The sequence below is a fragment of the Ostrinia nubilalis genome, chromosome 4 (genome assembly GCF_963855985.1).
Source record: "Ostrinia nubilalis chromosome 4, ilOstNubi1.1, whole genome shotgun sequence".
NCBI classification, from domain to species: domain Eukaryota; kingdom Metazoa; phylum Arthropoda; class Insecta; order Lepidoptera; family Crambidae; genus Ostrinia; species Ostrinia nubilalis.
The window spans coordinates 4987765-5015464 of NC_087091.1; the positions used below are offsets into that span (position 1 = coordinate 4987765).

The 27700-nt window shown below is 40.2% G+C and overlaps 3 protein-coding genes across 5 annotated transcripts in view; all 3 read right to left on the bottom strand.

Annotated features, from left to right (window-relative positions):
- Nucleotides 1-2219, bottom strand: part of LOC135088517 (putative protein kinase C delta type homolog) — a 40545-nt gene extending 38326 nt beyond the window's left edge. Inside the window, exon 1 of the mRNA XM_063983354.1 lies at nucleotides 2204-2219. The gene's annotated coding sequence lies outside the window, so the exon portion shown is untranslated. The remainder of the gene's footprint in view (nucleotides 1-2203) is intronic.
- A 1249-nt stretch (nucleotides 2220-3468) lies between these two features.
- LOC135071450 (odorant receptor 46a-like) lies at nucleotides 3469-6424 on the bottom strand. Its single transcript, XM_063965239.1, has 8 exons — nucleotides 6229-6424; nucleotides 5778-5907; nucleotides 5259-5460; nucleotides 4752-5018; nucleotides 4559-4658; nucleotides 4212-4316; nucleotides 3862-4014; nucleotides 3469-3663 (listed from the first exon to the last, which is right to left on the bottom strand). Exons 1-8 carry the CDS (start codon nucleotides 6418-6420, stop codon nucleotides 3616-3618), a joined length of 1197 nt encoding a protein of 398 aa, XP_063821309.1. The 5' UTR covers nucleotides 6421-6424; the 3' UTR covers nucleotides 3469-3615.
- Nucleotides 6425-7148: 724 nt separating this feature from the next.
- LOC135088515 (ran-binding protein 3) lies at nucleotides 7149-22133 on the bottom strand. Of its 3 annotated transcripts, none has more exons than XM_063983346.1 (6): nucleotides 22031-22133; nucleotides 21282-21410; nucleotides 20676-21082; nucleotides 12676-12825; nucleotides 10106-10357; nucleotides 7149-7910 (listed from the first exon to the last, which is right to left on the bottom strand). In XM_063983346.1, exons 1-6 carry the CDS (start codon nucleotides 22047-22049, stop codon nucleotides 7524-7526), a joined length of 1344 nt encoding a protein of 447 aa, XP_063839416.1. In that variant the 5' UTR covers nucleotides 22050-22133; the 3' UTR covers nucleotides 7149-7523. The 3 variants fall into 3 exon arrangements, with proteins under 3 accessions (XP_063839416.1, XP_063839417.1, XP_063839418.1); XM_063983347.1 differs by lacking the exon at nucleotides 22031-22133 and adding an exon at nucleotides 21857-22006; XM_063983348.1 differs by lacking the exon at nucleotides 22031-22133 and adding an exon at nucleotides 21645-21745.
- Between the last annotated feature and the right edge of the window lie 5567 nt (nucleotides 22134-27700).

Consider the following 27700-nt stretch of genomic DNA (forward strand, 5'->3'; position numbering starts at 1 on the left):
TAAATGCTCGAATTGCGTAAATATCTATCTACGATTTCATATGATTATTTGAATTTGGCAATCGTTGGAGTGCAGTGATGCGCGCACCTTGATGCCTGCTAAAATAATTTGTGTTGGTTTTAAATAAAATCCGTTTACCTTGCAGAGATAAATTTAATTGAGTGAACCGGTCGTCGATTTCCACGAAATGAGAAATTGGACATTGACATACCCAGAACCAGGATGCCATGCCGCGGATGAGGTGGCGCGCCGCATCGCCAACTCACGTCACCACCAGCGAAGACAGACAAGTATGTGTGTCATAGCCAACAACGGCGAATCGTGCACTCATGTAACGCCCTTTCAGCAGAAGGGACGCTACTAGATGCAACAGCATTCATAGAAAGCGTTGCTTCGAGCACCAAGGTCTCTTGTACGCATTCCCTGGCATAGATCCGGGCGATTACGGCTTTGAGTTATAGTATGTATGGCTAATGGCAAAATTGAGAATTCGTTTGTCATGTTATTCAGGTTGGATGGCGTGAAACTGGACACGTGAAGCGTGGCGTGACTCACGAGGGCTGCGAGCCGGCCTGTAAGGGCAAGCCCATAATACATACAGCACGCTATAGTACTACAATAACAACTTATAAATAATAAATAAATAAATAAATCTTTGGACAATTTCACACAGCGCCAGCTAGCCCCAAAGTAAGCAACTCAATGCTTGTGTTATGGGTGCTAGCTTAACGGATATACTACTTACTTATATACTTTTTTTTTATTAAATACATACCATATTATACATATTTACACCCAGACCCGTCACAGAAATTAAAATTCATCATTTTAATTTCTGCCCGGCCGGGAATCGAACCCGGGACCTCTCGGCATAGTAGTCCGTTTTGAACCACTACACCAAACGGCCGACATAACTTATAGTTAACTATGTACTTAGTTTCATTGTGATCACGTATAGAATAACTCAGGAAGTCCTCGAACTCCTCGATCGCGCGGTAAGAAATAATTTCTGGTTAATAAACTTCAGTGAACAATTACTATTACTTTATATTATTTAATTACAAGCACACTTACAACTTTAAATTGCAGTTTCTAACAATAAATAAAATCATTTTTCGAATTGTATTTCCGATGTTTATAGTAATTAAATATTATTTAATTGTAGGTAATCGTAGCATACTTACAGCTTCAGATTAAGTTAAGTATTCCGGAAGTCTATAAAATTAACACTGCGATACTCGTACCTATGTGATGCGATTGTATTTCCCAGTTTAAGGAAAGTATTTTTTCAAAGAAGTACCTACCTAGTTACAAATAATACATTCATAAGTAGGTATTTAATCTTAATAAGTAGCTCTTTATTTTAATCTAATACCTATACTCTGCCCTACTTGTCTCTACATCTACTCAATACTGCAATAGTTGGAGCGTGAAATATTATTATGTATCTAAAGGTGTAGGTAGGTACCTCCTATTGATCGGAGCCGATTGAACACCAAGGTTAAGTGCGGTACCAGATCACGGACTAAATGCATGGGTATAAATAGATGTACTACGACGAGGCAAGCGCTAAACGATGGAACTGTAACTCCAGCGCGGCACTCATTCAGGTGTCTGTAGGTAGCGTTGTTGATCTGCGCAGCGTTCCCGATGCATTTTCGTGAAACTCTTATGACCTATTTATAAACAACTACATGATTTTATTAAAATATCCAGCAGATAATTAAATTGCCCTTCCTATGCACGGTTCTACGCTAATGCATATTATTATAGGAAAATACAGCTTTGTTTTGGTATAACCGTAAACTCCTGAAATTATGTTTACAATCAACACGCTTCTGCCAACGCGCGAGGCAATTAGACCAAATGCACACAACTACACGCCACGTGAAAATTCCTTTCATGTTTTTCCAAATAAAGACCTTGTATTTAGTATAAGTTTATAAAAAATGGTTGCAGATACATTTCGCTTAAATTATGGTATCTAATTAATGCGCGAAACGATTACTACGAGTCATAAACCGAAGCATGCTGCATATTAGCATGAATGAACGTATAAATAAACATCATCCGCGTTTGCTAATTGACAGAAAAAACGCGATACGAGTGTGCCTTTGATACAAATTCGGATGAAAACCAAGGATTCGGGATTACAATGAAAAGTATTTGAGTTTTTAGGTGGTAAAGGGATTTGTATACTTACGTTGTTGGCATGTTGTCTGGGCGCGGGCGGGGGGAAGAGGCGCGGGCGGGCGCGGGGCGCGGGCGAGGTGCGGCGGCGCCCCCCGCCGGTGAATATCATCGGCGGGAGCGGCGCGTGCGCATCGCGGCGCGCTCCGGCCCTCCGGCGCTGCCGCTCCTCGGCCGCTGCGCCGCTTCACGCTCACGTACGAACCGCGTATTTATAAACGGAATTCCGGGCGCTACCTATTCGCGGCCGGATACAACTTTTTACACGACTTTCGGCACTTACGACGTACGGAGCACTGAAGAGGCGGGCTCAGCCTCCTGGACCGTCTGGCGGAGTCCGCGTGACTCAACGGCCGACGCCCGCCGAATCGCACAACACTTTAAACGATCTCAAAAATAAGGTGCTCAAAATAATTATTTTACAAGCACGAGAATGCTATAGCGGATAAATGATAGAAAATAAAACATATTTTTGGACGACCTCAATGTTTACTCCTTTGCAAATTCCAACAGCGGACGACAATGTTTTGTATTGTTTACCATTTTGTTTGTTAGTTGAAAAACGCATTACAGTAAAATGTTTCGTTATGAATAAAATAAAGCTTAATTTACCGTGGATTGACAAAAAGTTTGTTACACAGCGAACCACTACTAGCCCGCGTCCCTATCCCATGGGATTTCACACGAAAATACTTGACAGCGATTCGAAATAAGAATAACTGAATCATGAAACAATGGAATTCGGATCCAGCCACAACAACGCGCGGTGTCGTCACCGCCGCGCGCGCAACGATTCGCGACAATCGACCGCTCCGTGGTCAATTTTACGACCGCTGATAGTTACTGCACAAATAGTACGGCATAGTAGAGATTTAACTTTATTCTATCTTACATTTTTATACCGAATGAACGGACACTATTGGGATGAAAATGAAATCTTGTAAAATAGGTTGATTTCCTGAAACTAGCTATATGGCTCCTGAAACCAGCTTTATATTATATCTAGATAAAAATCACCATAGCTCTCTTCATGTAAGACCCATTTGTGTGACTTTTTTGTGTTATGTAGGCATCTACCTACAAAGAATGACTCATCAGCAATGCACTATGGACAATCACACATTTAAAAGTTCCTTTACTTCAGGAAATTGCTGTTTAAACTCATTAAAAGTTACGTTACGACTAACACCAACGTTTTAAATCATCTTTTACTCACCTTAGAATATAATTGGGAAATGAAAGCGGATCAATTTGTTAACATTCTTTATTGCGCGTGAAAACATAATAATAACGATTTATAATACCCCAGTGTTGTTCGACTCCACTCTTCGTCCGTGTATCTTTTATATTGCTAGCTTTATGAAAGTAGTTGTGTCAAATATAGATCTATCATATTTGTAGCTACGTTTTATTGCTCCAGGAATTCTATTGCTTGTCGAGTATTGTAAACAGTGTGTACGAAGCTCTTAACACCTGTTGAAAAGATGAAAGATTGTATTTTAAATTCGTAGCTTTAATTTCAGGCATGTTTCAATGGGAAAACATTTTGGTAGCATTTGCTATAAAAAATACTATGAATCCTTATGACCACCATACGTACACCCTCTTTTCCTGGTTTGGTTAGTAAAGTCAATGATTACTACGTACTTAGATAATAATTAGTTTTTTTACCGCGATGTAAGTCTCCAGAGAGACGGGGACGATTTTCGCGGCACAAGGGACGATGGGACGCGCGCACTGCATCAGAATCACCAGCTGTCTCCGAAATGCAGGGGACAGACGGGACCAGGAACTACAGTACGCTGATTGTGCTATAAATTCACTCTGTAACAAGTAGGTAGTTAATTCATTAGAAAAATCATTTTATCTCCTAAAAGCTTCCACGTAGAGTCGAAAGCTCTTCAGTCAGACTACATATTATTTTCGATTAAAAATCGTAAATAATTCAAATAATATTCTACTAACTATTCTTTTATTGCATTTCCAATATAGTAAAACACCCCACTGCATTATGTACTCACCTCAACTTTTACTTGAGTCCCAAAATAACAATAAATGAAAAGTTGCGACAGCATGCAGTTTAGATACACAAACACCATCCAAAATTCTGCTGATGATGCACTAAGCTACAAAAAATAACATAAAGTATGTAATATGAAATACAATATTATAAATTATTGTTACATTAGCGTAGGCACTCTCGTAGCATAGCTTGTAGTCAAATGAAGTTGTTTATGCGGCGGCCTCAAGCTAGAAGAAAATCTCTGGGTCTGACAGCAATAAAATAATTTGTGCATAATTTTGGACAGTGGGTCTTGACGACTACCTTGTTATTTCAAGTCTGGGTCTTAGGAGGATAAGGACTTACCCCAACAATCTTGTAAACAGTCATGCAAATAACAAATGCCATTATCAAAAATTGTACAGTCATCGCCTCACAGAAGATTGACTCTACTTCTTTGACAAACCTGCAAAAATAAGTTCGTTCCGAGAACCAACTGATAGGATGTGACTACATTTTGCAATTAATAATGCCTAAAGTAGGAACTGATCTTATTTACCATTTAATCTGTAGATGATGTCGCACACAATGCACTAAACGTGACTGTATAGCCTGACTATCCTGGTATGCAAACCTTTCTTGCATCTTACTATCTTTTGATTCCATCTCCTCATCAATATCCACAAGATGTTCTAGGTTGTATCTTAACACTTGAAGCTGTGCTTTGGCCATTGCGTAAAACCCCGAAATAGTACAATCCATGGTAATGTTACCATAGGCTTGGATTGTGAGTACCATGGATAAGTACCATGTCGCTAATTCATAGCTGTAAAGTTAAAATTATAACACCAAATATATTTTTCTCTTCTTTTTAGCCAAATAAAGACGTCCATTGCTGGACAAAGGCCGCCTCAAAGGATTCGCAAGCGCATCCAGTCACCTTTCCGCGACCTTTCACTTTCCGGTTTGTGGTCACTACTCTAGAACTTATCTGCCCCAATTGCCATCAGTTTTACAAGTAGCTATGTACCAACTACCACTCCTTTGTGTGTTGTGTAATACTTACGTTAGGGATCCATTAGTTTCAGAAGAAAAATAAGAAGCAACCTCGTCCTGGCCTAGGGCCTTGTTGATCAAAGGGTAAGTAGCATGCATGACGCACCCCGTCATCGCCATGCCTTGGAAAAAATATAACAGGCGTGCCATGGTCTTTTCGTTTAGTTTCATCAGTTCTACGTGCTCTACATTTTTCGCAGCGAATATAGGACCTAGAAGAAACAAATTAAAATATAAAACGACCTTCTCAATTCAATATCTACTTACATCGGCTTGCGTAACCTTAGCCACGAACTTCAGATCAGCAAGCATGATTCGCGGCCTCCACTAAAAAGTTACGACCGTACCAAAGCAATGTAATAGTAATATAACATTTGCTTTATGAAGGTCACACGATCGCAACAAGAGTAGGTATCTACATCGATATTGAATTACCCTTTGAAAACGAATATAGACTAGATATTAGCAGCAATAGAAGTCTTTCCCGACAAGTTACGGTTATAAAACTCCTAGAACAAAGAGTTCTAACCGTTAATGACGTTGAGGATCCGATCCACGCGGCGCACGCGCGCATTTAGGGCCACTTGCTTCCCCAGCGTGTTGAGGGTAGTCAGCATTATGAACAAGGTATCCACCATCTCGTCAGTACTGTGCCGGGTCTAAAAGCCATGAACGAAAAACATACACAAACATTTATAACTCTTTAAAATACTACTATAACACTTGCCAATACACTGCTGTTTGGTAGTTCGAATACTTTTCAAATCGTCAGCAGTGTGCCTCCGACAGAATGGGGAGAAAGGGAACTCTCCCACTCTTCCCGCAATGCCGATTATGGGACAAATGCGATATCAAGTATGCGATCATCAAGTTCAGGTTTCCCAAACCCGTCTGGCTAACCGTGGGGAATGTAGGTAGGAATCGGGAGGATTTTTTCTTCTTGCCTCTAGTATGATGGTGATGATTTTCACGAGTCATACCTGAACTATCCTTATCAGCTGCTGAAGGTTGTACGACAGAACTAACAACCATATAAACCCACGATAACAGTTGTGTAATATTAACCGAGTGGGAGAAATCGGGGTTATCAGTTTGAAGTACCCTACTCTAGCGAGAGCATTGAAGTGGGGCGTGAAGGCTCTGAAGGTAGAGTAAGTCGAAGGACCTTCCATCTTGACTAAAACCCTGAAATATATTGAAAAGCAGTCACTTTTCCTTGTTTAGTGCTACAGTAACATGTGTCCAAACAATAAACACATTCCCATTATACAGTGTGATGACATTTTTTACGATGCACGATATGAACAAACCGTAATAATAAAAAACTTGTTGATATAGTTTCAGCCTTCCTATTATTCTCTAATTGATTTATTTCGTTTTATGGACTTCATCGGGTTTAGTAAGGCAATAAAGCTGTATTGTAGATAGCTAGTTACAGAGGTAGACATAGCCCTGTGTCATCAAATTTCATTTTAGATTTTAGATTTTTAGTTAAAGGACTTCAAATACAACAGATAATATTTATTACGATCATAACTCGTTTTAACCTGTGTAAAATACATCACCCTTTATAATATTCAAGTTACTTATTATAACTACCAATCAACACATCAATTAGATGCACTTGATTGGTCTCCGTTAACACTTATCTGTGAAATTAACCTGCACCAATTAGACAAACGAAACGACACAAGGTAATAATTTACTTGTTTGTAATAAACGGTTTCTACGACTGTTCCGTATCAAAGTAATTAGATAATATGCACGACACGGATTACAAATAAATTATTATATTCTTCTTCGAAAATGGGTTATGAAATACTAAAATGTTAAACAATGTATCTATTTGTACAACAGTCAAAGTGGGAATCATGCAGGTATTTACAATGATACATGACTGTAATGTAAAATTATTTATTTATCAACTATTAGAAAATAAACCACATTAGTTGTTTTATTTGGTAGTCAGCTCCGGCCGATCATGCTTTTCAATGCATTCACTTGCAACAATTGGAATGTGAAATTACTTTAAGCCAAAAATATTTTACAACGTTTTTGTACTAATATAAATTTAACTGCCCGTGCGGTAGTGATCGTCATCAGAAATGGACGCTCCGTTAATAATCAACAATGTCATAATAGGCTATATTAATTTAATCATAAATATCTCTACAGATCTCCTCGGATACATAAGATTTTGAAATCCAGAGCTCGCGTGATGTGGGACGAACCTACGTTTACGTACAACACAATCTTTACACTGGGTCCTTCGTTATCACTCTATTAATATTTCGGGGCACTGTCTCTTAGGCGACGTTTCGTCCTCGGCCGGTTCTTTCCGCTTGAGCGACTTGGTTTCCTTGTCTGGGGTGTCGTCGACGCTGGTTTCGGGCTCAGTCTTTCGTTGGGGCGGGGCTTCGAGTCTGGTTGTGGGCGTGTCCTGGGGGGCTTCAGTGGTCTCCTTGTCGTCGTATCGGGTCTCCTCGCGGCCGTAGACGTCGTCGTTGGCCTTGTCTAAGTACTCGGCCTCGTCGGCGGCGGCCTCGAGTCGCTCGGCGGCCTTCTGCGACGTGGAGTTCTGGGAGCAGTTGCCCACGCGCTTGTTGACGGTTATGCGCGCGGTTAGAGTTCTGTACAGCTGGTTGATGTCGCCTGGTGCGCCCTGGAATAAAACAATAACTTTACTTTCTAGTCTTCTAACAACTACATGCCTTCTATATATATAAAAGAAAGTCGTGTTAGTTACACCACTTATAACTCAAGAACGGCTGAACCGATTTAGCTGAAAATTGTCAGGGAGATAGTTTAGAGCCAGGAGAAGGACATAGGATACTTTTTATCCCGTTCGAAATTAAAAAAAAAGTCTGCTTATTTATTGCCATTAAGGCGGAACAAAGTTCGCCGGGTCAGCTAGTTTTACTATAAAATCTACTATCTAGTTTACGAAATACCGATTCTAAAGCGTACCGGATCAGTTTGTCACTTGCTAAAAGGTATAAACTTGCATCATATAATTATAGCTTCAGATTGAAGGATTTTCTCTGGTAAATGCTCATCAGGAATCAAAAGATTCCAATAAGTCTCATAGAAAGGCTACTATAGTCTGGTCCGGGAGCACGTAGAATTTTGTCCAATGACCCCAAGCTACCCATCCTTATCGCTCGCGCGTAATTATGTTGCTGTCACGCTCGCACACTCACTGCGGGCGCCTGTCCCACAGTCGCGACAGCAATATAATTACGCGCGAGCGATAAGGATGGGTAGCTTGGGGTCATTGGACAAAATTCTACGTGCTCCCGGACCAGACTATAGTCATCATCGAAGTCCGCGTAATGTGCTGTGATCAGACCCTTACCATGATCAGGAACAGTTTGACTTGCTGCTGCGCGTCAGCCGCGGTGATCCTCAGCGACTTGGTCCCGGCGCGCTCCACCACCATCCCGGGCCACAGCTTGGTATTGAGCACGACCCGTAGCAAGCCCGACACTCGTACAACTAGTCGTGACTAGTCCCACACTCACCATAATCAGGAACAGTTTGACTTGCTGCTGCGCGTCGGCCGCGGTGATCCTCAGCGACTTGGTCCCGGCGCGCTCCACAACCATCCCGGGCCACAGCTTGGTATTGAGCACGACCCGTAGCAAGCCCGACACTCGTACGACTAGTCGTGACTAGTCCCACCACTCACCATGATCAGGAACAGTTTGACTTGCTGCTGCGCGTCAGCCGCGGTGATCCTCAGCGACTTGGTCCCGGCGCGCTCCACTACCATCCCGGGCCATAGCTTGGTATTGAGCACGACCCGTAGCGAGCCCGACACTCGTGCGACTAGTCGCAACTAGTCCCGCCACTCACCATGATCAGGAACAGTTTGACTTGCTGCTGCGCGTCAGCCGCGGTGATCCTCAGCGACTTGGTCCCGGCGCGCTCCACCACCATCCCGGGCCACAGCTTATAGTATTGAGCACTACTCGTAGCGAGCCCGACACTCGTACAACTAGTCGTGACTAGTCCCACACTCACCATGATCAGGAACAGTTTGACTTGCTGCTGCGCGTCGGCCGCGGTGATCCTCAGCGACTTGGTCCCGGCGAGCTCCACCACCATCCCAGGTCACAGCTAAGTATTGAGCACGACTCGTAGCGAGCCCGATACGTGCACGACTAGTCGCAACCAGTCCCGCCACTCACCATGATCAGGAACAGTTTGACTTGCTGCTGTGCATCAGCCGCGGTGATCCTCAGCGACTTGGTCCCGGCGCGCTCCACCACCATCCCGGGCCACAGCTTGGTATTGAGCACGACCCGTAGCAAGCCCGACACTCGTACAACTAGTCGTGACTAGTCCCACACTCACCATAATCAGGAACAGTTTGACTTGCTGCTGTGCGTCGGCCGCGGTGATCCTCAGCGACTTGGTCCCGGCGCGCTCCACCACCATCCCGGGCCATAGCTTAGTATTGAGCACGACTCGTACCGAGCCCGACACTCGTGCAACTAGTCGTGACTAGTCCCACCACTCACCATGATCAGGAACAGTTTGACTTGCTGCTGCGCGTCAGCCGCGGTGATCCTAAGCGACTTGGTCCCGGCGCGCTCCACTACCATCCCGGGCCACAGCTTAGTGTTCAATACCACTCGCAGTAAGCTCGATACGTGCACGACTAGTCGCAACCAGTCCCGCCACTCACCATGATCAGGAACAGTTTGACTTGCTGCTGTGCATCAGCGACGGTGATCCTCAGCGACTTGGTCCCGGCGCGCTCCACCACCATCCCGGGCCACAGCTTGGTATTGAGCACGACTCGTAGCGAGCCCGACACTCGTGCGACTAGTCGTGACTAGTCCCACTACTCACCATGATCAGGAACAGTTTGACTTGCTGCTGCGCGTCAGCGGCTGTGATCCTCAGCGACTTGGTCCCGGCGCGCTCCACCACCATCCCGGGCCACAGCTTGGTATTGAGCACGACTCGTAGCGAGCCCGACACTCGTGCGACTAGTCGCGCGGCGCCGCCCGTGGTGCCCGATGGCGGGTCGTTGAGCCTTAGGACGCCGCGGCCGCGCTCGCGCCAACTGCCAGCCTCCCACGCGAAAAGGCGGCAGGATATCTGCAAACAAATGATAAATAGGTTGTTTATTTGGAGTATTGTATTTTATAAGCAAACAAATTAATCATTGGAGTTTACCACACCTCCTTTTTTATTTTCTTGATAAAATATGCATTAAAAGAGACGCCACACGAACGTTATGGCGTATGCTCGGTCCAGCCTTGTCTCCCTTTCTCATTCTACGTCAACGCCCGTGTGGCATAGGGTTCAGATTTATATGTAGAACTAGCGGCCGCCCGCGACTTCGTACGCGTGGATCCCGTTTTACCCCCTTCCCGCTTTTCTGTTGAAATTTTTCCTGAATTTTCTTTGCTATAAACCTCACGGAGCCCGAGACCTTTCCAACGAATGCAAAACCGTGGAAATCGGTTCGTGCGTTCTGGAGTTATAGCGTCAGGGAGGAAAACCCGACTTTATTTTATTTTAGTAGACTACGTAGCGGCACCGCTGGAGCGACGTACCGCAACGTCGCCCGTGTGGCATCACTCTAAGTACGTCTCGAGCATCGCCAGACAATCAACGGGCGCTAGCGTAGTTTTATCAGCAAATAAAATGTATCTCTAAGGCAAATTTACATTACCTGCAGCACATTAGTTTCGCCCTCCTCGCCCTTTATGGTATGCTAGTAAACAATACAGTTATAGTGGGCGGTGGGGAGCGGCGGGCGCGCGTGCTTCGGCTCCATCGACAAGATTGTACTATTGATGTTGCAAAAGCGTCTATCTATTACACATAAACTACATAAGAAGCATTGACATTGTAATGCGCGGCAGGCGCGCGTGCGTGCGCTTATATGAACAATCAGATTATGCCATTAATGTTGTAAAATCGCTCTTATTACAAAGATACCAAAAGTTAGCATTACCTGCAGCACGTTGGTCTCGCCCTCCATCTACCGCAGCCGTTGCAATATCGCTCCTATTCCAACGCCATAAGGCCGCGTTACCTGCAGCACGTTGGTCTCGCGCTCCATCTACCGCAGACGTTGCAATATCGCTCCTATTGCAACGCCATAAGGCCGCGTTACCTGCAGCACGTTGGTCTCGCGCTCCATCTACCGCAGCCGTTGCAATATCGCTCCTATTGCAACGCCATAAGCCCGCGTTACCTGCAGCACGTTGGTCTCGCGCTCCATCTACCGCAGCCGTTGCAATATCGCTCCTATTGCAACGCCATAAGCCCGCGTTACCTGCAGCACGTTGGTCTCGCGCTTCATCTACCGTGGCCGTTGCAATATCGCTCCTATTCCAACGCCATAAGGCAGCGTTACCTGCAGCACGTTGGTCTCGCGCTCCATCTACCGCAGCCGTTGCAATATCGCTCCTATTCCAACGCCATAAGCCCGCGTTACTGCAGCACGTTGGTCTCGCGCTCCATCTACCGCAGCCGTTGCAATATCGCTCCTATTCCAACGCCATAAGCCCGCGATACCTGCAGCACGTTGGTCTAGCCCTCCATCTACCGCAGCCGTTGCAATATCGCTCCTATTCCAACGCCATAAGCCCGCGTTACTGCAGCACGTTGGTCTCGCGCTCCGTCTACCGCAGCCGTTGCAATATCGCTCCTATTCCACCGCCATAAGCCCGCGTTACCTGCAGCACGTTGGTCTCGCGCTCCATCTACCGCAGCCGTTGCAATATCGCTCCTATTCCCACGCCATAAGCCCGCGTTACCTGCAGCACGTTGGTCTAGCTCTCCATCTACCGCAGCCGTTGCAATATCGCTCCTATTGCAACGCCATAAGCCCGCGTTACTGCAGCACGTTGGTCTCGCGCTCCATCTACCGCAGCCGTTGCAATATCGCTCCTATTCCAACGCCATAAGCCCGCGTTACTGCAGCACGTTGGTCTCGCGCTCCATCTACCGCAGCCGTTGCAATATCGCTCCTATTCCAACGCCATAAGCCCGCGTTACTGCAGCACGTTGGTCTCGCGCTCCATCTACCGCAGCCGTTGCATTATCGCTCCTATTGCAACGCCATAAGCCCGCGTTACCTGCAGCACGTTGGTCTCGCCCTCCATCTACCGCAGCCGTTGCAATATCGCTCCTATTCCAACGCCATAAGCCAGCGTTACCTGTAACACGTTGGTCTCGCCCTCCATCTACCGCAGCCGTTGCATTATCGCTCCTATTGCAACGCCATAAGCCCGCGTTACCTGCAGCACGTTGGTCTCGCCCTCCATCTACCGCAGCCGTTGCAATATCGCTCCTATTCCAACGCCATAAGCCAGCGTTACCTGTAACACGTTGGTCTCGCCCTCCATCTACCGCAGCCGTTGCATTATCGCTCCTATTGCAACGCCATAAGCCCGCGTTACCTGCAGCACGTTGGTCTCGCCCTCTTCGCCGGTGACGTTGTAGTGCGCAGTGGGCGGCGGCGGGCGCGCGTGCGAGCGCTCGTACTCCGCCGCCGCGGCCGCCAGGCTGCCGCCGTCGCTGCTGCTCGCTTCGCCTGAGCTCGCCTCGTCCTGCGCGACACAACAATCATCATCAAGATTGGACTATGTACCCGAAACGAACTGTAGACTCTAAACATGATTTATGTAAAAGAGAAAAAAAATTTTTTTCTTCTATTAGTAGTACCAGGCCTGTTCATCTCCGCGAGTTTACATCGAAAACAAAACACACACGATGGCCCACCTACAGGATACTATTCGACAAGGCCTCACATACGAGCGAACATTGACTCACGCACGCGTATTCTTGTGTATGATGGAAGAAAATAAAGAAAATGGTGTACTAAATACTGTAACACACAGAATGTATTTTTTTAAGGGTAGTATTTAAACGAGCGACTGTAAAGGACAATGTTCGTTCTCCATACATTGTTCGCCTAAGAACCAACAATTTTGACATATTACTACCCGAAAGCGAAATAATACGATTCTGTGTGTAAGAACAATGATTCCTGATGGACACTTGCCATAAAATTAATGATTAAGAATATTAAATCACAGCGATTTTATAATATGTCGTTTATGACAACATGGCGTCTAATGTATTGTGTGAATGTATGAACGCTGATTCGCGAAAAATGTTTTGTATTGTCGTCACGCCGAGTCGCAGCCAAATAGTATAAAATAATAGAACAAGTTTTAGAAATACAACTCGGCATTCCACTTTTATAATATGCCCACATATTGCACGTAAATAAACAACATGAATCGTAGGTTGTTTCCACCCTTGTCATCTGACACATGAAATAAACTCCTATTGTATTATAGATATCGAAGCCGAATCGTATATAATAATAGAATGGGTTTTGGAGATCACTCGGGGTTCCACTTTTATAAAATACCTACATATTACATAAAAATATCACGAATCATGAGTTTTCTTTTCACCATTTACATCTGACACAAGATAACAAACTCCTATCTCCATGACTACCATCGTAGTCTATGCCAAAGACTACAATATTTTAAGCAAGAAGTTTCAAACCTTAGCGGCTACGGTAACCCCTGGGCCACATACATCATGATAACATTCGGTCGACACCGGAACGAAGTCTTGCGATTATGCAAAAAAGCATCGTATTCTAGTGCGGCTATATCACGTTCAACCGGGGTTTTAATTCGACTAAAGTCCTGACTAAAGACTGGAAGAAAATACGCCGCATTGTATGAGCACTTCGTGTTCGTTAAAGCGGCTTCAGATCTAGAGCCCACATAGTTTTCTTTCCAATAATATCCGCAAGTAGCGCTGCATGATCTTTACAACAAAAACGGCAATAGTTATTAAGGTGCCAAAATTATATGATTACTTTGGCACGGTATTATACACGTTCGAAGATTTGTCATTTTCATTCATTTCTTCATCATCATCATCATTTCAGCCACAGGACGTCCACTACTGAACATAGGCCTCCCCCAATGACTTCCACATCGCACGGTTGGTAGCGGCCTGCATCCAGCGCCTTCCCGCTACCTTTATCAGGTCGTCGGTCCACCTTGTGGTGGGTTGACATTGCAGAATATGACTTTTGATAGGTTCATCATAGAATTCGGCGGGGATATCCTCACGGAGGAAGTTCGTAACAGGGCGGAACAAGATCTTATAATAATGCAAGGCCGAAGCTGTTACGCGCGTGCTCCTACGTGTAATCCGGCGAGTATGCAATAAATAGTAATGTCTGGTAAATAGTGGTAATACGTATCGTTCGTTCGTTCGTTTCAGCCGAAAAGACGTCCACTGCTGGACAAAGGCCTCCCCCAAGGATTTCCACGAAGACCGATCCTGCACCGCTCGCATACAGGCACCTCCCGCGACCTTCACCAGATCGTCGGTCCACCTAGTGGGAGGCCTGCCCACGCTACGTCTTTCGGCTCGTGGTCGCCACTCAAGAACTTTCCTGCCCCAGCGGCCATCAGCTCTACGAGCTATGTGCCCCGCCCCGTCTATGTCTGTATGCGCTACGATTACAGGGTATCATTTTGCATAGTCGCAAGACTTCACTCCGCTGCTGTCAAATCAATGTCGCATAATGTTATCGCAATGTGTGTTGGCCAAATCACAGAAGCCTATGCGAAGAAAGAGCACTTGAATGACAATAAAAATCAGGGTTACCATTTTATAAGATCTCCTCACTATTGAGGGTAACAAAGTAACATTAATAATCTAGCCATTAATTACATTTATTACCTATACGAGAAAGTAAAGCAACATGCGGTTTTATTTTAATTTGTAAAATATTTGTAACAGTTTGTTCCAAGTTTAGTTTTACAACAGTATTGCTGTTTCAGCTGTCACTGTGAAGCTTTGGGAAAATAAATAAATAGAAAAAATTATAACATAAATATTTATTTATGTTTTTATGTTCATTATCATATGCCAATTTAAGTTACACTGTGTGACAGTCTTTGACACTAAACAAACTCTTCAGCTTAATAATACCTACCTACAGGGCGTTTTTATACTTACTCTTGCTGATGCTGATACAACTACTTTTCTTACAGGACCAATATCAAATTCTCAAAAAAATTCACATCCTCGTGATGGTGATAATTTCTATGGAGAGGTTTTTTTTTATATTCGGTCTCTTGGGATAAGTTATTCCATTTGAGCAGTAGAATTAATCCTTTTTATTCGATCACATATTTTATAAAAACAACACAAGTGTTTAGGAAAACTTCTTCTTTGGTATGGTATCACTACGGAGTTATAATGTCGGCAACTCTGTATCACTGACTTGTAACTTTCAAACAGCATGAATAATAAGGGCACCACATTGGTTTTCTTTCTGAAAAAAGGCTTTCAGTTTTAGTACTAACCCTTTAGCACTATTTCATTGAAATAAAAATACAATAAACGCACAGAAGACTGAAATTGAGTCAACTGACGTGACATTTATAATTTGTTGACACTATGACAGTTTGACAAGACTAGGGATTGAAAAAGTTTTAATTGAAAAAGTAAAATGACAATTTATTAAAACGATTCACAAGGATATAATCGATTAAAAATATTTATAAAATGTTCTGATACTTGCCTGTAGCGATTATCCAATCCTGGTTTCTACTGAAAAACTACCTCGTGGCAAGATTTTAATAAAATAATAAAATCTTTATCTTCTCTTTCACAATCCATAAAAGTTCATTTGGTCTATTATTATACATGTGCTATGAATGAGGGTTTTCGCGATTGAAAAATCCGCGAGATGGCAATACGTAGACGCGAGGTCCAAATGCTGCATGATTGGTGGATATCTGTCAATGTCATGTCAAAAATAACCAATCATGCAGCATTTGGACCTCACGTCTACGTATTGCCATCTGGCGGATTTTTCAATCGCGAAAACCCTCATTGGCATAGATTATGAGAGACTGGCAACTATACTAGGTTGATATCAGGTGATCCGTCTGCTCGTTTGCTTCCTGTCACATAAAAAAAAAAATATATATGTTTCTCACACTTCAACTGGCATTGGATTCAACATCGGATTCTGACACTTTTACAGTTATGATACCATGAATATCAGTTTATGGTCCTAATTATTTTTATTTTATTTACGACCTTCGACCAGTTGGACACTTTAGATAGCTTCTTGTAATAGCGTCAATATCTTTTTAGCTTTTAACGCAAATCTTGTCTTCAAAGCAGTTTAATCGATTTATTTTATTTTCAAAATCGATATTTTATTGTCTATGATGGCCGCAGGAACATCACTATACATGGACTCCCAGCAATAAAGTACGGTAATGCCTCGTACAGATTTTATCGGCAAAAATTATGGAACTTGATAGGTTTTAGACCATGCCACGCACCAAAACGTCCGGAAGTTGTAATAGTATTATAGAATAAACGTTAAAAGACTTATTTATTTAATTTTTCAATGCTTAAGTGTCCATTAGAATGAAAGGGTGCTTAATGTATTAAAAAAAATAGAAAATAATTATGATGGGTTAATGTTTTTGGGCGGTTTTTTAGGCGGTTTCTGACAATGTCCTTTATGTTGTAAGTGTCAAAAATAATTAATGTGGGCTAAAGAATTACTAAGTGAGCGACTGAGTGCGAGTGACGAAAAATCAAAAGAACAGCAACTTACAAAAACAAATTGAGTTCCTTATAATACAAAATGAGAAGCTTCATAATATTTGAGCGACCTAATATTTGATTGAGTGTCAACGTTAGGTCCTGCATTTTTTTCAATATTTGGCAAATGCTTTTTTTTATACTGAGCGGTATTTTTAACTTTAATGAAGTGTTTCGAATGCAAAAACTACTTTGAAAAATACTATTATGAGCAGCGTATTATGAGCCCACATTTAAATAAAAAATGATCTTATGAAATAAATATTTGACGGAACACTAATTCTAGTAGCGAAAAAAATAAATCATTAAAATTTAAGGGTAGGTAATCAAATGAAACAATGTATTACGAAAAATGAAATAAATTTGTATTTTCTTAAATCGAATCAACAAAAAAAAAAACAAAATAAAATTAGTCGCTTCTGTCGTGGCTCTACCTACTCATCGTCACTGTATGATAAGTGCTGGCTTGGACTTAGCGGGCCGGCCTCGTTTTCTTTTTTGTCCAATAAGTAGGTATCAGTTTTGCTTCCAGTGGCGGTGTTGTTAGTTTGAGCTGAATTGCTAGACCCAAAACGTGTTTGCATACATATTTTGTTAAAAATTCGGGACAGTCACCCCGCCCCCATTCGAATTCGCGCGCTGTAACAATCTGTAGTTTTCATTAATAAAGCGTATCAAAATAAAAAACATGAGACCTCAAATATAATATCAGTAACCAATAATCATTAATAAAGCAGCTCACAAAACTTTGCTTAGAATTAACTTTTTTGTAGTTCGTTCAGTAAAACCTCAATTAGAAAAATCTAATGTATCTTCATATTAAAGTTGCCCTCTCTGTATTTCTAGTCGCTCACTTAGTAATTTAGTCGCCCGGATAGTATTTTTATGTCTGAAATGTAATAATCAAAACCCACATTTTGTAAGCTCGTTCTGGATTTTATTATTGATCAATATTCGTCGTTAGTTTGGTAAATTTTTCGCTTACTCAAATTCATACCGCTCAAGGTATTAAAACAGTATGCCATCATCAGTCGCAAAGTTTTTTTTTAGTCGCTCGTTTTTTAATTCCCCTTTTTTTAAGTTGCCTCAAGACACTGAGAGGTAAATAAGTAGTTAATATTATTCATGATAATTCATGCTAAATCATGTATTACCTCCGCCATTTTCCGCATTTGGCACCTCACGTCACATCATTTTACCGAAGTCAGCCCTATAACTTCGGCGCAGTGCGGATCACTGACGTTTGTCAACAAAATGGTGCTTGACTCTCGAGACAGGCTAAATTACACCTTATTGTTAATGACATTGAGCATACATTTTTTTAAATACCTTCGCGAAGTAAAACTTCTGTACGTAGTACTTATTATCAGAGGCGGCGTTAAGCGTGGGCGATGTGGGCCACCGCCTACGGCCTCGCGGTACAAGGGGCCTCGCGACTCAAAAATGTTTAAAGCGAGAATAAAACAAAAATAAGCCGTAATGGGTGCGACTCTGGATGGGTGTGACTCTGCAAAGTATATTATTTGTTATGGATGTGATTCTGGTTTGGTGGCATCTTGCCTAATGGCAAATCGCAAAAACTTCCCGATTAATCGGGACTATACGATGTTTACAGTTGATTTTCCAGAATATCGCAAATTCTTTGATACATAACGTTTGTACTGCCGGAATTCATTCTCCTCTGGAATGTCCCCAAAATTCCATTATTTTTGCCGTATCACTTACCGTTTTCGACATATCTGCGTGTGCAAATGACCTGCGCGTATCGATACGATTAATATTATAGGGAGTCCTTCGTACTTACATATATTATGAACCTCAAGATGTATAACTCAAAAACATTTTACGAAACTATTGAATAAATAATTGATTTTTTGCAATATTGCAAATATCATAGGACTCATTGTTAGTACTGCTAAAGTTCATCACCCCTTCAGGAAACCCCCAAAATTTCATTATTTTTGTCGTATCTCTTACAGTTTTCGAGATATTTGCATTTGCAACAAATTGAAAATGTTTGATTTTCTCGTAATTCGTCAGTAACTCGTAAACTATCATAAATACGAAAAAAACGTTAATAATCAATTTTGTAGACATTCCAATTTTTCACAAAAAAGTTTCAATACATTTTTCATTTCAGACAATAGTTTTTAGTTAGTTAATAGACAAACCTACTGTCAAAATTTTAAATCGATTGCTTCATTTCCCTATTAGTAATCGTTCGCCAAAATTTGAATCCGAACATCCATCCATCCATACACACACACACACATACATACATTTTTCTAAAAATAGCATATAATCATTTTAGTGACCCTAAAAACACTAAAACGCGAAGATATCACAAAATTTTTACTTCCGACTTTTGGGGTGAAAACAATAACTTCCCCTTATCGGGAAGTTGAAAATATAAATCAAATAATCAATTTTGTTGTGAAACATGTTTTCTTAGTCTGGCAACATTTGCCGCCGACCAGAGTGCGGGGAATCCCCTTTTCTTCTTTCTAGGAAACTTACTAGAACTTACTTACTTAGAATCTTTACTAGGAAGTCAACCAATCAAATCAAAGTACGCAACGCAGTCGCCAGGCGCATAATAGAAACGTATAATTGTCTTCAGGTCGCCATAGAACAGGGCCTCGCGAAATCTGTCTTGCCCACATCAAATTTAGTTGTTGCCCCGCCACTGCTTATTATTATTCTTTGGTAGTACACTTATTTGCATGTCATGGCAGCCTTTAAGTAAGGCAACACCACATAATGTTTGATGTATTAAGTTTATGATATTAGATAAGGTGTATGCTTTGTTGGCTGTCCTTAAAATAAATAAATAAATAAACAAATTATTATCATCAGCTGAGCCACAAGACGTCCACCACTACATAGTTTTGCAGAGCAAGGCCCCTTCAGGTTTTTTACAGCAATGTGGTAAATGGAGTATTTAAGCCCATTGATTGATCTGCTACACTTCTGCATAAGCCTTCCCCAATTATTTCTAGATTGACCGGTGACAATGGCCTACATTCATAGCCTGCAAAATTTATGAGGCCATCTGTCCACCTAGGCAAGGCACATCATAGCACACAGATTCGACGGCCGATGGAGGAGACATATAGGCAAGAGCAGCATGGGTCCTCCAACCATTATTTAAATACAGTAATATAGCCTTGATTGCTTTGAATGAGGTGCCTACTACCTAATCGCCCGTATAAGTTGGCGCTACTAGGCTTCCAACGCGATATCCTAAGTCAGTCAGTGACAAGGATTGCATTGATTTGAACGCGTGCGTCACTCTTGATGCGTCGCGTCACGCTCGTCGCTGACTTAGTACACCTACCTAGGTGTAGTACACAACTTAATTGCAATAACTTGCCTTAGAAATATTTAATAAAATATGTAAAATATTACTGAATGGCATTAAGTTTGCCTTATGTACTGGGATTTATGTGCATTAAATAAATAAATAAATAAAACACATGTCACAATAAAAACTTTTAGACATAATAATATCACATTTCCTGCTAAACATTTGGTCTCAAAGTTTACACTAATAATGATGTCATTTGATTGTGCTAAAATGTGTGACCATGACCATATCTAGTGGTTTTCATAATGCAACTAAAGCTATCAGCCATCAAAATAACATTTATGTACTGGGAACAACAAATGGTATGAAATTATAACTCTAAAATGCAATTATACCACTAATTAATACTGTAATTATAAACTAATTGTAGTCTGACTCACAGTCTAAAGGATAGATAAGTTTTAATTAGAATATTCCTACCTGATTATTTTCTTTGACGGATGCTGCAGCGCTTGTAAACAATAATTCGGATGCGCCATTGGTTGTACTGTGGTCCACTGATGATGCTTCCCCATTGTTTAAATTCTCATTTATCACTACTCGTTCACTTAAATTCTGACCAAACACAAATCCAGCGGAACTGGCAGTTGCTTGCGCTGGAGCTACTACTGGATTACTAGTCCTCGGTGTAACATTAGCAGAACCTAGTGGGATGAACTTAGGAGCCTCTGTTTCCTCTTTAGTATCTTTCAGCCTATCCTCAGAAGTGCCTTCAGAATCCTTATCTTTTTCTTTTTCCTTATCTTTCTCAGCTGCCTCAAAATTCTCAGTCACTTTTAAAAATGGATTACTGGTCGGTTTCAACTGTGGTGGGCGCAATACTGAGCCTGAAAACAAAATAACAAATTTATTCTTATCAGATTCAGACAGAACATTCTAGTTTTATGCCTATTATTATGCATTGAGTCAGATGTTTAATACACAGCTGCAAATGTTATTCCAAGGACATAGATAGGGCACAGAATGAAACTTGTAAACATTTGAGTATAAAATCAGATACCTCTTGGATACGCAAGTTTCACTTACCAAACGGGTTGCAGCTTTTGTTAGAACTAGAAGCAAAACTGGACGATCCGAATCCACCGAGCCTTGGCTTGGCCAGCACCACACGGGACTGTGAGGATCCATTGTAATAGTCCTCCATTGGAGATTTGCCTAAAAAGTTACCAACATGTTTTGTCATTGTATAGCAGCATAATAATAATAGTGTAGAGAAGAGTACATTAAGTGTTAGATTGGTATGATCAAAATTGAATTGAAGCCTTGAACAGGATTCAAATTGCAGAAAAATATATTTTACATCTGTTACTATCGAAATCTACAACTTTCCTCACCATTTTCTATCTCAATGAACAATTCAGAATTTGCAGAATACAAAATTAGACTTACACATCGAATACAGTCAAACAAGTGTGTATTGTGTTGCTTACACTTGAGTAGCTAGCCTGAAGAATAGGTATTGGTATTGTTTTTTTAAGAATGCAAAACTCTACCAAATATTATGAAATCTTTATGACAACAAAGATTTCAAAAAGGGAAACAAAGGGTAAATAAAGTAAGTCTCGAGACTCGCTAAGTAAGTGATAGAAATAAAAAATTACGTTGATGATGCAGCATGAGGACTCACTGAGTATCCTTATTTCTCAATAGTGTGGAACTTATATGAATAAAAGTATCAACGAACAAAATCAAGAACCCGTAAAGTAAAGAAATATCACTTTAAACGTATAAACAACACACGATTTATCGAATTATTAGTAATAATTAAAAAATACCTTGCTTTGCGTCTGCCATTGTACAATTTTTTTTGATGTCGCATGCAGATCATTCACTCATTTCGATTCATTCGTTCATGTCATTCATCATTCGTTCACAGTGTGATCCTTTTGGCGAGATGGCGAGTGTGAAGAATGACGTAAAATCTATTAGGGCATAAAAACGATTCAAGACGTTATTCATCATGATACCTACATAGATTTTGTTTGACTTTACAAAATTTAGAATCCCAAAAGGCAATTGTATTTTTAACTAATTGTAAGTATTACCAGTATTACAAATTCATGATTCATTCTTTCGGGCCATAGTTCGAGCGTTCATTTCCATAGGTTCATTTCGCATTTTATGAGTAAGTCGCTCACAACGCCCTAATAGACGTTAGTCTTGATTTCTAGACGAAAAATACTAATTTTCAGGAGTTTGGAACGTCCAAAAAGTCAGTCAGCTGCACAATCTGTGGTCAGCTGTCAGATGTGACCAGCTGTCTGTCATTGTCATAATTGTCATTGAACAATCAATGTCAAAAAGTTTAGCCGAAATTCGACGCTATTTTTCCAATTTTTGTGATAAGAATAAGTATACAAATCTTAAAAAAAACGATTGCAATAACTTACATATACTTATAGGCTAAGCTTTTGCATCATAAGACAATATTTGCAACCTAAAGTAGTTTATATCGATATGCTATTAATTTGCAAAAGCATTTATAAAAAAATTGTTCTTGTCGTTCTCTAATAGTTATATAAAATTAGTAGGGGTAAAAGCCCTCTCGAAGAAAGTAAGTGCATAAATTCCACGTTGGACAGTAATAATTGAAGGTAAGACCATAGTTATAAAAGTTTGTTTTACAAGTCGGTTGCTATTATTGATTATTGATCAAATATTAGATAAAACAATTATGTGCTTTCTGATCAAACATGCAGCTCTTTAAACTTTATGATGTAGGTATTTGTTATTATTTAGTAACCATGCTAATCTTTTTGAGGTCATAACATGAAATATATCAAAGGAGGCCTATTCAGTCCTCAACATAAAATAATAGCTAATCAATCCCTTACCAAAGTCAAAGAAAAGTATTATTTATATTTTTAAAGTAGGTAGGAGGTACATTACTTTTATGCACCCTCTAGATATTTAAAAATAGAATAAAAACGAAACAAACATCCCAAGTAGCAATTGGTATTAATGGCAAAATCTTACTTGTCTTAACCCTATCTAAATTTACACTTAACCTTCTCGCTCGGGAAACGCGCAAATGTGCGCGCGACAATGCTACTATCCGTTGGCTCGGGGCGCGCGCATATGTGCGCGAGAACGCTACCGATTTAAAAATGCGTTTCTAGTTCTCTATTCCTTTCTTATTTATACGAAGTGATTACGAGAAAAAAGGAGACAAAGAACTGCTCCTCAATTTGACATCATAAACTTTCATTCATTCAAAAACAAATATTGAGAAATGAAGTGCTGACAGTTCAAGTCTTTCCCGCGAGTTCGGTCACGTTTGTGCTTGCATTATTTGCATATTTTGTTTCGTGATTTCAAGTGCTTTTTTGCTTTGTAATAACACAAGTGGGTGTAGGGATAAGAAAGAAACAATATTTCTTTGTGTTGTCGTTATTTATTACTTCCTTTGTAGTGGTAATGGTGAAATTATGTCCTAAACATGGTGGATTGGTTCTAGCGACTTTCGTATATTGCATGACAAATTTTATTGTTATCAAGTATTATTTAGTGCAAATATTTGTAAATAGATCTCGTAATGAATATTTTCAACAATTTTTGCATAGTTTCATTTCAAATCAATACTTTATTAATTCAAAAACAATTGCTGAAACTTGAGAGAACTCTAAACCAAAAAGTATGGATTTGTTTCATTCAAGATAATACTAAAATTTTGTGTGAAATGAAAAAATCTGGTGATATTATCATAATTATTATTTATTTCTAAACATAGTTTTATATATTTCTCTAAGATTAGTCAAGTTTTATTATTGTTATCACCATTTTTATAAATGCAAGTGCACGCCTTGGTCAAGGCTCAATTTTAGGTACATATTTTTGTATTATTTATCATTTGAATACTTCTGTAAAAGTTGATAAGTAACACCTTATATATTCAGGATGAAACCTACCAAGTTTCAGCAATTAGGTCTGAATGAAAAAGATAAACAAATTAGTTTTGTAACTTCCAAAATTTTTGCGACATTCCGCCATGACAGTCTCGCGAGCGAAAGGGAGTGCGATAAACGTCATCGCTCCGAGCGAAAAGGTTAAGCTAAAACCAAATTAACTTAGAATAGAGATTTTTTTCTTTAAGACTTTATATTCTTCATCGAGCGCTACTTAAGCAAATTAAGAATACCCAAAACCAAGTTAAGTATTCTTTAGATAATTTGATCTTAAGTTATTCTTAGCTTAAGTTAAAAAAAACTTATTTTACTAAATTAAGATTTTTTGTATGCTCACTTAATACTAAATAGTATAGATAAAGTATTATTTAAGTGTTGCAAAGTAAGTAAAGTATTCGTAGATTTACTTAGGACTTTTTAAAGACCATTGTCTTAGAAATAGTTTTCTGAAGATTAAGTTAATTACTTTTTGACTAGAATTAGTACATTTTGAGAAAAAATACTCTTAACGGGACGATTTCGATAAAACAGGATCACGCCTATTAATTCAAGGTAATGCACCTGCGTGCGCAGCTTATTGTAGTAATTTTTGATACAAAATGCGTGCGGTCGCCCGCAAACTACATTATGCTATTACTAGCGGCCGCCCGCGACTTCGTACGCGTGGATCCCGTTTTACCCCCTTCATCTATCTTACGCAGTTTAGATTTTTTCATACAAATGTTTTTCCCGCTCACTCCCGTTACCGTGAGAATTTTGCAATATCCTGTTGTAACTAAGCTTTAAGTTTACTAAGATACCTGCATGCCAAATTTCAAGCGTCTACCTTAAGCGGTTTAGATTTTTCATACAAAAGGATTTTCCCGCTAATTCCCGTTCCCGTGGGTATTCCTAAGTATACTATAACCTGCCCAGGAGTACGAAAAATAATTGTACCAAGTTTCGTTAAAATCCGTCGAGTAGTTTTTGTTTCTACACTCAGCGGCACGGAATTTGGCCCAAGCCTAAACACTCAGATATGAGGCAAAATAGGTGTTGTATACCTAAGTTTCGTGTGACATGTTAACAGAACATTTCTTTTTGTTAATTTAAGAGGCTAGATTAATAAAAAAATGCGTCTGTTTAACTTTTTTGACTCTAGAAACGCATTTCGTTGTTGGAGCGTAAAGAGTACGGGTAAGTTTAAATTCGATATTAAATGTTGTAAGGGTTTGGCGTTTTGTTTTTTGTTTTTAAATTAATCTTAGGGTTATTCTCGTTTCCACAATTTAAGAATAATGCCCATTATTCCAGTTCAAGTTGCTCAAATAGTGTTGCTTAGAAGACAAGGGCGTATGCAGCGGGAGATGGCTGAAACTTTCAATTTATGGCGTACAAACTTAAGATACACGTTAAAAAGGCATGACCAGACCGCCTTTTACACAAGAAGACCAAGAAATGGAGAATTAAGGTGTATGTCAGCGCGCGATGACCGATTATGGTGCTTGCAATATCAAGAAATCGGGTTCTCACTACGTTTGAGATACGCCAGCGTTTACAAACAGCAAGCCCAGTGAATGTCAGTGAGCACATAACAAGAAGAAGAATGGAGGATCATAACTTGCATACTCGAAGACCAGCTCGAGGACCAGAACTTCTCCGATACCTTCGCGAAGTGCGACTTACGTTTTCTAGAGAACATGCCAATTGGACGCAAGGCTAATGGAGTAAAGTTCTATGGATCGATGATTGCAGAGTCACCTTAAGAGCTCCAGACGGCCGTGGAAGTGTATAGAGAAGGTGCGGAGAAGAGTTACTACGCAAACAGACAGTTTTCATAAAGAGTTTACTCCATTAATCTAACGTCCAATTTGCATGTTCTCTAGAAAACGTAAGTCGCACTTCGCGAAGGTATCGGAGAAGGTCTGGTCCTCGACCTGGTCTTCGAGTATGCAGGTTATGATCCTCCATTCTTCTTCTTGTTATGTGCTCACTGACATTCACTGGGCTTGCTGTTTGTAAACGCTGGCGTGTCTCAAACGTAGTGAGAACCCGATTTCTTGATATTGCAAGCACGATAATCGGTCATCGCGCGCTGACATACACCTTAATTCCCCATTTCTTGGTCTTCTTGTGTAAAAGGCGGTCTGGTCATGCTTTTTTAACGTGTATCGTAAGTTTGTACGCCATAAATTGAAAGTTTCAGCCATCTCCCACTGCATACGCCCTTGTCTTCTGAACAACACTATTTGAGCAACTTGAACTGGAATAATGGGCATTATTCTTAAATTGTGGAAACGAGAATAACCCTAAGATTAATTTAAAAACAAAAAACAAAACGCCAAACCCTTACAACATTTAATATCGAATTTAAACTTACCCGTACTCTTTACGCTCCAACAAAGAAATGCGTTTCTAGAGTCAAAAAAGTTAAACAGACGCATTTTTTTATTAATCTAGCCTCTTAAATTAACAAAAACAAATTAATGTTCTGTTAATATGTCACACGAAACTTAGGTATATAACACCTATTTGGCCTCATATCTGAGTGTTTAGGCTTGGGCCAAATTCCGTGCCGCTGAGTGTATAAGGAACATACAGACGGACAGACAGACAAAAATTTTACTGATTGCATTTTTGGCATCAGTATCGATCACTAATCACCCCCTGATAGTTATTTTGAAAATATATTCCATGTACAGAATTGACCTCTACAGATTTATTAAAAGTAGGTACCTATAGATAAGTAAACTCAAAATATGATTTACTAAAATATTGTCTAAAAATTTTTCGAAATTGTATGGTAAAGTTGGGTACAACATGATATTATACAATTTAACTAACTAGGTGACAGTAGGCCTACCTTTAAAAAAATCTTAACATAATAAATACCGAAAAATGTTTCTATTAATTGTAATCCACACTTATTTACGCTTCTCAATCTTCTCATTTAATAAATTAGAAACACTGTGTGATAAAATTTAACAAAATCACAAATTGTTAAAATTCCATAAAAACAGTTAAATAAAAACTTTTCACAATAAAATACGTCATGTGTTCATTAATACGGCAAAATCATATGGCCGATATTCAATAAATTTAATTGCTTATCTCTGAGTATCGCAATTACAAAGTTCAAAGAATACTTTACGAAATATGCGGGTGGTGCAATTTACCCGCCCTATATGTTATAACAAAACTAAAAACGTAAAAACCAATTAAAATCCTATTAGAACCTTTTTCGACTTCCACACGGACAATCCGAGGGAGAAATCATGTAATTAATAAATTAGTTAGTAAATGGATTGTTCTTTAATGTATAGCAGGACCAATAATTTAGCAAGACTGAGACAGAATGAAAACTATATAGTTTTAACTAAATAAAACTAAAGATCTACTTGATACCATATGCACTTAAGTAGTACTTCATCAAGTGAATTTTAAGTGTAAGTTAAATCTAATGTTTCTAAACTAATACTATGTAAAGTATAACTTGACTCAACTCTTTCTTCACTAAACTTACAAATTAAAAATCTTCTATACTCTTGCTACATTAAGACA